The sequence below is a fragment of the Labeo rohita genome, chromosome 9 (genome assembly GCF_022985175.1).
Source record: "Labeo rohita strain BAU-BD-2019 chromosome 9, IGBB_LRoh.1.0, whole genome shotgun sequence".
Lineage (NCBI taxonomy): Eukaryota > Metazoa > Chordata > Actinopteri > Cypriniformes > Cyprinidae > Labeo > Labeo rohita.
This window is the reverse complement of record NC_066877.1, coordinates 21,076,966-21,089,153: the sequence shown is the minus strand read 5'-3', so window position 1 is coordinate 21,089,153 and position 12,188 is coordinate 21,076,966. Positions and strand designations below refer to the sequence as shown.

At 34.2% G+C, this 12,188-nt stretch overlaps 1 protein-coding gene across 3 annotated transcripts in view; it reads right to left on the bottom strand.

Annotated features, from left to right (window-relative positions):
• Window positions 1-1,502: 1,502 nt before the first annotated feature.
• dachd (dachshund d) overlaps window positions 1,503-12,188 on the bottom strand; it is a 127,064-nt gene continuing 116,378 nt past the window's right edge. For 2 of the 3 annotated variants that reach the window (XM_051118814.1, XM_051118812.1), the window contains exons 8-11: window positions 11,748-11,895; window positions 9,770-9,913; window positions 7,000-7,068; window positions 1,503-3,461 (exon numbers count right to left, since the gene is read on the bottom strand). In XM_051118814.1, the coding sequence (XP_050974771.1) occupies window positions 3,421-3,461; window positions 7,000-7,068; window positions 9,770-9,913; window positions 11,748-11,895 (402 nt within the window). In that variant the 3' untranslated portion in view covers window positions 1,503-3,420. The remainder of the gene's footprint in view (window positions 3,462-6,999; window positions 7,069-9,769; window positions 9,914-11,747; window positions 11,896-12,188) is intronic. The other variant, XM_051118813.1, reaches the window with a different exon arrangement.

The following is a 12,188-nucleotide window of genomic DNA, read 5'->3' as shown; positions in this document are numbered from 1 at the left end:
CGAAGACAGTTTCCTGAGCCAGAGAGTTATAGGTGCTCTCATGGGTCATTTCTGTTTTGCATTACCTTTTGAGCTCTGCAACTTTTTGTTTGTGCCTTTTCAGGCACTTCTTAATTATGACTTGATTAGTTTTTTAAAAAAAATGACAAATAAACAGGATAATTAACAATGGAAATAAGGAGGCACTGCTCTGTAGGGAATTGAGAGCGAGTTCATGTGAGGGTTTCAGCTTGAAGGTCAAGTCAAATCACCTTTATTTCTTTAGCGCTTTATACAATACAGATTGTTTCAAAGCAGCTTCACAGTAATAAACAGGAAAATAGCAGAACCAATTATGGAAACTCAGTTATGGAAACAATTTAGATTCTGCTGTAAAGCAGCTCTAGAAAGACAATAGTTTCATTATTTAGCTCAACTCAGTTTAGTGTTGGTTTAGTTCAGTTCAATACAGCTTGTTCTACAAAAGGCAATCTTGATTATTTTTTTTAAACATATATTGATAATATATGGACTTTCTGATCATAATAGTGGAAAAAAATAAGACAAACCAGCTAACAACACAAACTGAACAGGATTTATCAAATTAATTGTTAATACTTACAGATGTTTGTGCTGTTTCCCATCTCACATCCTGAAGGATGATGTCATTAAGGAGCTTGTTTTTTTTTTTTTTTTTAAACCAGAAAGTGAAAGAGGGCCAATTTTTAAAATGATTACCAATTAAAACAATATTACCATAAACACATTTTCATTAGATGAAGTAAAAATGAATAAACACTTATTTTTTAATTAAGAGGATTTTATCTTAGAAGCAGCCAGGGCTACACTATTGTTCACCCCAAAACACACTCATGTTCACTTAATTATGATATTAAAATAAAATCAAAATACCTAATGATTTCCATCTTTACAAACTATGATTTTATTTATCCAGTACTATTTACGATGGAAGCATCGTGAAAATGAAATGCATTTTAACAGGAATGACCCTGATATGGTTGGCTCAATTCTAACAGATTATCAATAAGTAATGAAGAGATGTAAGTTTCTTCTTGTTTCCTTTATTCCTCAAACACATTTTGAATATGTGGCTTTTCCCTGGAATATTGTGCCCATTCAGCTGGAATGAATGAAAGGTATTATTTCTCAGTCATGTGTTTTGTAGAGCCGTGTGCTCACTGTACTAAGCATGAGTGGTTTTATTCTGCTAGATATTGTCATTGCTCAGTAACACATGTTTTACAACTCAACCATGAACAATTTTGATTGCCCTTCAGATTAAAATATAAGCACGCCGCTTATGTAATATTATACGTGGCGTTTGTTTTGCGGCTGAAAATTTGCAGTCTCTTTATTAGGACATACTCGCAGGATTCGTTTTGAATAAAGCATGGTAGATTCAACTGCATTAAACACTGACATTTATGATAAAGTCAACACCCATAAACTCTCAAGTTGTTTATAATGATAGTGATTCATTCGTCAAAGAGCTTAGTCTAATAATCGTTGACTCACAAATATTTTATTACCATATATGACACCATAGAATAGAAAACAGACACACTCGTGCACACACACACATACACTCACGCACGCACGCACACACACACTCACTCTGACATACTGTGTCATTACAGGAGACAGGATCAGAAAAGAGGGAAAAACACTTTAAAACAAGACATCCTTTCAATATTTATACGTTTCCTTTACTGCCATAGAAAGAAATAAGGAACAATATGTCCATAAATCTTGCTACAGTGTTTACATCACATAAAAAGAAACTTAAAGGCAAGTCCTCGTTGATGAGGTAAAAGATACTTTAACATGTAGTTGAACACAATAAACATTTGAATTGTTACAGACTGAGGACAAATGTGTGACAAAATAATGTCTATGATTATAGTATAAATAGCTGCCCCGTAACATTAGATACGTCCATCTAATAAAGGATCCTTTCAACACATATTTTTCTTGATTATCCAATAAGTGCCTCATCACCATCATCATCATCTACTTGGTACAATAAAAGCCTGTAATCTGTTATTTAATATATTCAATATTACCATTAATTAGCACAGTGTAATTTAACTCATCCGGCTGAATTGTTTCACTCTCTATTTAAATGTGACAGTTTGGTATTGCCGTGATTGCTTGATTTTTGTCTTTATAAAGAAAAAAATCTATCTGTTTAGTATGTGAAGACTGGTGTGGATGTTTTCTTCTTAAACATTAAAATAATAATAATCAATGAATTTGTTGCCAACATTTATCTCAGATTAAGAATGGTGTAATACTATTTTGTCTGCAACTTTCCAGTGGAAACCTGTTGCATGTTAGTTGACCAGAATAATAAATAATTCATATGATATATTAAATACTAATTATTTAAAGGGCGCCTGTGAAAGTAATACACCGAATTGAGTGTAACGATAGTTGGTAACATTTGGCGATCTGTACAACTTGAGTTTGAATCCACACAAGAATCTGATTCATGTGAGTGCAAACTGAAAATGTAGCTGTTAAAACGATAGCAGTGTTCATCAACTTTTACTGGGTGTGAGTGAATAAACCCTAAGTACATTTGTTCAGCACAGTTAAGTATTTATTGAATAACATGAATTCAGGACAACACATTTACATGCCTGCATGCTTCCTCACCATAGTGGCAGCGAATCGAAAGAATGATGGCTCAGAAACAAAACAAATCTATAAATTCAATATAAACGTTGGTATTGTTCTCCTAATAGATCTACTGCATACACAATACCAACTTTTAACATTATATACAAATACCAAAGTGAGTGAGTTAACCTATCTTCTGTTCTTGTATATACAATAATGATAGAAATGAAACTTGATTGTTTTTTTTTATTCTAGTTTAGAAAACATTAAAAGCAAATATTAGTCTTTTCTGTTGATCAACATATATTCAAATTCACATTTTCAGAGGTTCTTCCCCAAGTTCGGATTTTTAACATCTTGGCAAATAGTTATGACATTAAGGATTTCTGTTTTTTTTTTCTTTTTTTTAATACAAAACAAAACCTCTGAATCAGATTTAATTTTCGAAGCTTTCTCGCTGGTTTAAATACAGTATAAAAAATCTTCAGTGCTGTGAATTTGTTGTAAATATTATCACCGAGTGTACCGAACGGTACATTTTACTGTGCTCAAATTGTCGCCTTCGCCAACGTATCACATCCAATCCCACATCTGGCATAATATAACGTTTATATCAGTGAGAATAAGAGTCCTAATACTACATTCGGACACGATCCGTCTTCCACATCGGGCCCAGCATAAACCCTTGATGCACCTCTATGAGCGATTGACCTGTTTCTGTAACTAAATTACCCTGCGAGGGGACTCTGGAGAATCTTCATAAGATACACGCCGTCAGTCTTCAACGTCTTCACGCTGTTAGTACATCACTGTGGTTTTCAGAAAAAGTCTTCCATCTGCTAACGATAAAACAAAAGAGAAAAGAATAAGTATACTGAACAGAATGGAGCCATAAAGCAAGGATAAGTAACAGCGAAAAACCCTGGATCAATGTACGTCACATTTTAAAAACATAACACTGCACTCATGATGCAAAGCACTCCGCAAATGACACTTTCTCCGCATAAATGACATTAAGTGCAAAAAAAGCAGCCGTTACTGCTTTCTCAGACGTGTACGATCTAATGAGCTTTGTCCATTTCCAGAGAACCTTCGTTGGCAAGTGCATGCCTGAATGAGCGGCAGCTCTCTTTGCTTCTTCTGGTAAAAGCATCTGTTAGGCATGGCTCAGGAGCTTGTTTGACGTTTATTACCAGAACATTTCCTCTGTGTCCGGGAATGCTGCATCACTGCATTTAAGCAGCGTTTCCTCTCTTTGGCAGTGCGACTAAATAAATTCAATTCTGATGAGCAAAAGTGGTGACTGATCGAGGATGCTCTGTGTTAAAATGGGCTTAAACAAGATTTATATTTTGAGTCTGACTTTTTTTGGATTGCTCAGTGACAACACGGATATGAAATCATTTTGATTTTTTCTTCTACTGTTAGTTTTTAAATATGTGCACTGAGATTTTATTTAACTCTGAAATATGTACATATTGATTCATGCGAATGTAGTGATCTAATCGACATTGATTAACTGCGACCTGTGCGTAGAGCTGCAATACGGCTTCTTGTTTTTCTCTAATGTTATCTGTCACCCGCTGGGCTCTTATATAAAAAAGGCTAATATTGTGATCTTGAAAATATGAAATATGACCAAATATATGGCTGTAGGCTCACATGGGCATGTCATAAAATTCATCCACAGCATCAAACCCATTATATAAATGGTATGTACAAATGTAATCATATTACGAAAAAATGCATGTGATATTAATCTAATTAAGTGCTGGAGATGTTTAGTATGGTTGAAACCACAATTAAGCAAAACCCTAGTTTACTATACAAAATACAATTCAACTATTAAAATAACCTGAGAACAACAACAACAAGCAGAGAGCTAATCTTAAATGTACAAATTAGCATATTAATTCTGGGTCAAATGGAGTGTAGCTAAACTAGCTTGTGCAAACAGTGCCAGGAATGTTTCTTGAGTGGGGAAAAATCGAATGACTGCCATGTTGTTTTATGAAAGAACCCCCCTCATTAAAATATGTTAAAACTTTGGCATTTTTATATTCAAATCAAGATGAAAAGTTCATTAAAGAGGATAAATATTTCATTAGATGCTAAATAAAACAAAGGAATTTTTGGCTTCTCTCAGCATAAAATTCCTTTGAAAGATTAATTAATACATGTAAATTATGCAAATTATGCCCATGCAAATATTTTATGAAGACAATTAAGGGAACCATTAATTACTGCCTTTTTTGCTTCAGTGACATTCATTCATTTAATTTTAATTTCACTTTAACTGTTTTGATGTTTAATCTTGCAACAAAGAACTTTATCTCCCCTCACAGGGTCGTGTAAACTTGCAGAAAACATCGAGAGGCGAGCGCTGAGCATCGGGAAGAGATACCGGGGAGATATTATGTTCGGTATCACAAGGAATTAGTGGCGAGATGTGCTCCCAGAAGCACGGAGCCAGGAAAAACAGTCAAGCTTATTCTTGGAATGGATTCAAAACACTGGAAAAGCAATTAATAAACACAGACTGTGTTAATATAGCAGAATTACAGAGTGTGACAAAAGACAAATAGAAATAATTAGTTCTCTGAAATTATGCTCTCATTATTTTTTTTTTTTTTCCCCCAACAGCCAAGTGCTGAAATTATAGCACGTCTCTTTGGTTTTTTGTATACGGACTGGAATAGAATTTTCCCCTCACATGCAAGTGTAATTTATCAGCATCCTTTTTTATGTTTTTGCCATTTGAGAGTAATTATGCCACACTGTTTGGAGGCCACAACAACCATGACATCAACACACACACACACACAAAATGCTGTTATAACTTAACACGCGCACAAGCTCCATGTTTTATACAAACACGCTTCCAGTTTTTAAGTCAAGGGCACTGAGTGAAAAAACCTATGAAATGATTGCATGTTGTAGAGCAATAACTAGCGAAAACATGCATAAGAGAACAATTTCATATTTTTTTCAGCTCGAATGACCTCAGTGTCTCAAATTCCACTATAAAGCTACTGACAAAAGCAATTTGAGTAATGAACAATCTTCCCATACTTATGCTAACTTTCTGAATCTAGCAATTAATGCTGGAAAATTATTAATCTTTAGACATAAGAACCGTCATAATGCTAATGACATTATATGCTCTGAAAAAATCATTCCCTGCTCATCAAGTCAATGTCATTTGATTTATTCGGGTAAAACCGTACTCCTTGTACTGGATCTCCATTTAGTTTTACTAAAAACTTCCTTCACACACACACAAAAAATTAACTAGGCTAATCAAACTGGGTTACGGGGCTTTTACTTTGCGACGGGGTATTAAAATGCCATTTCCCACATTTCATAGCAATTTCCACACACTATTTTCAAAGGGAAATTGAGACCACTCAAGACGACGTTTTTTGTATCACATGTGCTGCTGGGTACAATTAAAATAGACATCAGAGCGGCGAGCGACTTAACACTTAAGGTGTAGTTAAAAGAGTGTGACTGAAACATTTGCAAATGGGCAAGTGGTTTTCTGTGAAATGCTACCAGACTAAACCAGGTCCATAAATACCCATACACCCATAAAGTGCATGTGTATTTATTTGAGTGGGTGTGTTGTGCTCTTGTGAGGTAACTCCACTGTGGGTCATCTTCAGATAATGAAACTTCTTATTATGCTCGTTAAATTGCATTGGTCTCTGAGGTACACAACATAGGCAAGGTCTTACTGTCAAGGGGGTCTGTCTTTAAAATGATTCTGTGTCTTGTATCCAAAGAATCTAATCACCTATTGAACTGAACACCATCTTTACCACAGTAAATATACAGTGCATATAGAATATTTCAAATGTCCAGTCAAAGTTAATGGGGTCCAAAACAGCACTGGACCCCATTGAAATTCAATATCTTCTTTTGTGTACATCATACAAGTTTGGAACGACATGAGGGTGAACAAATGATGACAGAATATTCATTTTTGGGCAAACTATCCCTTCAATAATATTTTAATATACCCCTGCTGGTAAAAACTACAAAACAAAAGTACATTTTTAATTGACTCGGTAGGCTTGTTTAATGTTTAATCTTCTCCTTCTTCCTCGTTTAATATCCCATCAAATTCCCTCACACCCTCACAGAGAATCAACTCTCCAACTCAGCAGACCGTGCCATTGTCATAACGTACATTTGCGCGATTTCCCCCGTCTAGAAATGTTCTCCTGACAGATCCCACTGATCTTGACCTTCCTCTTGAACTGTAGGATCTGCAGCCCAGATGGCAGGCTGCATGCATGAACAGCAGGCCGAGTTAAAGCGAGCCTCATATACTGGAGCTGAGCTGAGATTTATAGTCTCCTCAAAAACACGTACCTTGTATTGTCCTCTCAGCATCTGTTCTGCCACTGCTGCGGTCAGTCTCTATCTCCTGGGTCAACGAGTCTGGCAAAATGAAAAGATAATGACGATTAAACATCCATGACATCTGTGCTTAATTAGGAAAGTCTTTCTAGCCTCATCTTTCGCGATGGGCGGAGGGTGGATGTGCTCGGGTCAGGGCGAGGCTTTGACCAATGGATGAGCGGTGTTACGAATACTGAACAGAGCATTTCTCCACGTTAGCCTGATATTACGGACCTTGCTAAGCTTGCTACAGATGTAGCTAATGTAGCATATGCGTGTTTCATTCAACAGCTTAAACCATTTAGGGTGTATTATATAATGTGCTTTATATAATTTATTTATATTTTGAATTGTTTTTTTTTATTATTTGTATGTTTTTAGTTTTCATTTTATTTTAGTTTAAGTTTTAATAATTTTGTTGTGAGCTTTTCTCTTTTTATTTATTTATTTTTTTGTTAGTTTTAGTAATTATATTACTTCAGTTTAAATCAGTTAGTTGCCAGTGCAACATGTCTAATTTTTTAAACTTAAAGTTTAAAATTTCATCTAGTGTATTTCAACAATATCAAAAAAAAAAAAAAAAAAAAAAAAAAAAAAATCTAAAATCTTGTCCAATACATACAAGCAAACCAGATTTTTTTTTCTTTTCCCGGTCTGAAAGAAAATGCTTTTTTTTTTCTACGGAAGACTGATTTTTAAACTACATTTTATTATGATTTCACTTCATTATTATGCAAGGTTCTCTCATATTATTTGAGCTTATTATAAATATCTATGTCATGCTTGATTCTGATTTGTCAATAGTGAAATAATTTTTCTTTCGATTTTTTTTTCATTGCAAATCAGTATTTCATGGCCATATATATATATATATATGCATGTACTGAGTATAATTATTATGTATATATAAATGCAAACATTCATGTAAATGTTTAAGCATTTACAAGTATATATATTTATTATAATTTTTATATAATTTACATTATATATAAATAAAAATATTTTGTACATAAAAATTTATTTCTCTTAAATATGTACATTAATTTATGTGTATTTATATACACATAATAATTGCACACAGTACACACACAAATATTAGGCAAACTTTTTTTTTTGTATGATCAACCGTGATTAATCGCTTGACACTGTGGGTACATCTCATGTTCGTGAAGTATATTTTAAATATATTTTCATCAATATAAATAAGAATATAATAAGATGCTTATTTTTCTAGTACACAATTATATTTTTTTCCAATCACAGTACTATATATTGAAAAAGCAATATCTTTGTTCAAACATGATGTTCATATTACATACAACCCTGGTATTCAGCTGTCCAATTTTGTAAAGTTGGTCATTCTACTCTGCATTTAAGTATGAGAATGACCTCAAATATAAATTAATTTCATGGGTTTGCCTTCAGTTAAAACAGGTTATCAAGACATTTGGGTGTGCACTTAAAAATAATAAGTGTTTATATTGATATAACTTGTTTTATTTGTCAGAAAAACTATTGTCAACTAAGTTACCCACTAGAAAACCCCCCGCCCCCTCAAAAAGGAATGGTTTGTCCCATTCTCACATAATTTGCACAGCATGATGATATTTCTTCTAGAAGCACATGGATGAAACACTAGAAGTTATGATGTTCTCTCTCTTTCCCCTAATATTGGTTAAACTAGCAAACCTGTGTCAAGAGTGGATTCATTTACTGTCAACAGTGTTACACAAGTATTATTGCTGCAGATTTTAACAAGACAATTTAACTAAAACTTATGTTTTGTTTATGAAAATATATTTCTAAACATACTCAGTAGCTCAGTAGCTCTAGGCTTCCGTGTTGAGTATAGGCCCAAAACATTAAAAATGTCAACTGCGTTACCCAGTAAAGGTAACAATGGTGAACATTGCAAACACAGAAGTTATTTTATACACATATTCATACAGATCACCTTTATTTATATAGAACTTTATACAATATAGAATACAATATAGATTGTTTCAAAGCAGCTATGTAAGGTCATGTTTGGGTTTTTGGGAAAAAGGGAAAAAAATGTCTTCACATTGTCAAATTCTAAATGTACCTCTAATTATAGAATGACCCATATATATATTTAGTCATTAGATGTACATTAAGCGGTGCAGTCACCTCGTAATTTTCACAAATTAAACCCCTTTTTGAAAGACCCCAACATGTGGATTTATTCTTTTTGCAATAATAGCCGCCTTTATTATGGTATCGGTAACACTTTTCAATAAGGTGTCAACTGTTAACATTAGTTAATGCATTAACTAACATGAACGAACAATGAACAACACATTTATTACACTATTTATTAATCTTTGTTAATGTAAGTTAATAAAAATACAGTTGTTTATTGTTCATGTTAGTTCACAGCGCTTGTGATTTTAATAATGCGTTAGTAAGCACTGTAATTAACTAAGATTAATAAATGCTGTAGAAGTACTAATCATTCCTAGTTCATGTTAACATATGAAACTCTTTGTAAAGTGTTACCATGTAATGTCTAATATACTGAAGCATATTTCATCAGATTAGATTCTCAGAAAGTAATTATACAACACAACAACAACAAAAAAACAATATTTTACATAAAGCGACCTTCATCAGTAGTGCTGATGTGTCTTCAACACATCTCATAAAACTTAATAGAAAAACACATAATTTCTACCGTAAGTCCCTTTAAATATGTTAACGTTCTGGTAAAGTGTCTCACCATTGAGTGATCTGAGACTTTCTGTGGGTGATGTCTGTTTCAGGGATTGCTCCGCCTGCTCTCGCCGTTTTGACTCATACTCCAGCGCCTCCTGCAATTTCCTCTTTGCTTTCTTCTCCTTCTTCAATCGCTTCTGAATGATCGCTGCATTTAGAGAACACAGAAAGGCAGCAGTCAAGGACCCCAGTCATATGCAGCGGTATATCTGATATCAGGGACTAAAAGGAAGGGGAAGCGAGTTTTCAAACTCTGCCAGTGAGGAAATATTCATAGAAAAGTTGCAGCTCGTTCAATGAGAAATTGACTGTGTCATTAGCGAAATAATTGAGCCAGCGATAACCTGGATTAACCTGGGTTAAAATGCCAATGAGACGAGGTTAAGGGAAACTTTCTGTAAAGAAAGAGAGGAGAGAAGCACGCTGAATATTAAACGGAAGAAACCTGGAGGGGCTGTAGGCACATTTATAAGGATCCTTCTGTGAAACTGGCTTAATAAGCCCAATTTGATTCATTATGTAGGATAAATACGTAGAACATGAGACTATTAAGTCACACTTAGCAATACTTCTGTGCAGAAAAATCTAAATCATTTATTGATGTCAAAATGTGGATTCATAATTATATTTTCATGCAGTAATAGAGTACAATAGAGTATGTAACTAGAGGCCATCTGTAATGCACATATCACTTTTAATCTCAAAGAGAGTTGAAAATTATTAGCTAAACTATTATCAATCTGTAGTCCAATCATGGTCTTCCCTCGAGAAATATTGTGGCTCATTTAGAAACATTTACCATATGAATTACTTATTCATATTTCCATGACTTTAACCACACTCACTTGAATGAGGACTTGGATGTATATCTTTCTAATGCACCCTGTGCATTTAGACGTTGTCTGTGCGTGTAGTTACGGTAATATACTGTATTCCCACAAGCACTTCTGCACACATAATCAATATGTGCTCACGTATTGATCGCAATGTGAATATGCCTCATTTTGCTCAATTTATGACCTTGTCTCTATCACTTTGGCAGTATGTTTTTTGTGCGCTTGTAATCAACAACTGAGCTTGTAACATGGCTTTTCGGGTCGTTTTAATGCAATTTTGCACTAATTGTTGTTATGTTTTGAAAATGATGCATTGAAGGTCATTCGTAAAGGTGTTTTTTGCATTTTCTAAAGAAAATGTGGTACTTGCCATGCAAAACTTGCCACAGAAATGCTCTGATTGCTGTTGGCTGCTTAAAGGACCAAGGTTTTTTTTTTTTAAAGAAGTCCAACATCAAGTCTTTTTGAATTTTCAGTGGCCATTACTTCAGTGTCACATGATCCTTCAGATATCATTGTAATGTTCTGATTTAGTGCTCAAGTAGCATTTCTTAATATGATCACAGCTATTAACAATGACATCTATTTTATGTTTCAGGAAGTTCAAAAGAACAGCATTTATTTGATATATTTCTATTTAAATGTTGTATTCTAGGCCTAATTATGGTGCTTGTTTTCACATCATTTCTCATAAATACTCTTCCACAAAAACTTACCCCAAACAACTTTAATAACCTGGCAATCCCCAATCTTTGAATCTGCCTACCAACACTATGCAACTACACAAAACGACTTTCACACAGGTAAGCAACACTACCATTTTACTATATTTTATCACAGAAAACACTGATAATGGTTTAATTTTATAGGCAGTAAGTCCTCAACCTAATTAGTCAGACTGAGAATGCATGTTAATGAGCTGATTAAAATGAAGTAATTGACATAAAAGAATGACACATAGTATATTTTTTATATGGCTAGAAAAAAAAAAAGTCCTCATAAATACAATTCACAGGGGCAAATATAGTCCCTTAATGGAAAAGTTAATTTCTGAAATTGGTTTGCTTTGCATGAAATACTTCTAGAACCAGGAATCAGACTATAGAAGATATAATAAATTGTGTGTAGCGTATAAGTAATACACACCTCTGTTCTTCTGCTCAATAGCCAGTTGTTTCTCCAGGGTTTCTCTGAGCTCTCGCTCTCTAAACAGCTCCATCTTCAGCTCCGTCTTCTCCAGCTGCACTTGTTTCTCCTGAGCGCGGGCGTTATCAATTGCCACCTTTAGCAAACCCTGCAGCAGAAGACAAACTCACCTTATACACAGTCTACACACACCTCCTCAGGAGTCAATAAACTGTATGAATGGTTTAGTTTATGCTAGAGCAGTAGCACTCGAACTTAGGAAAGTATTCTGAGGAAAACAATCAGTCAATAGTCCGTACAATCAAAGCCAATAGTGTCCAAAACAACACGGGACACAAGAGTGTGGATGATGAACTGTCCTTTCAAGTTCGAGAACTATAAATTCTTTAAATAAAGTTATGAAAGCAACATAGACATAATGAGAGCCTTAATGAACCTATA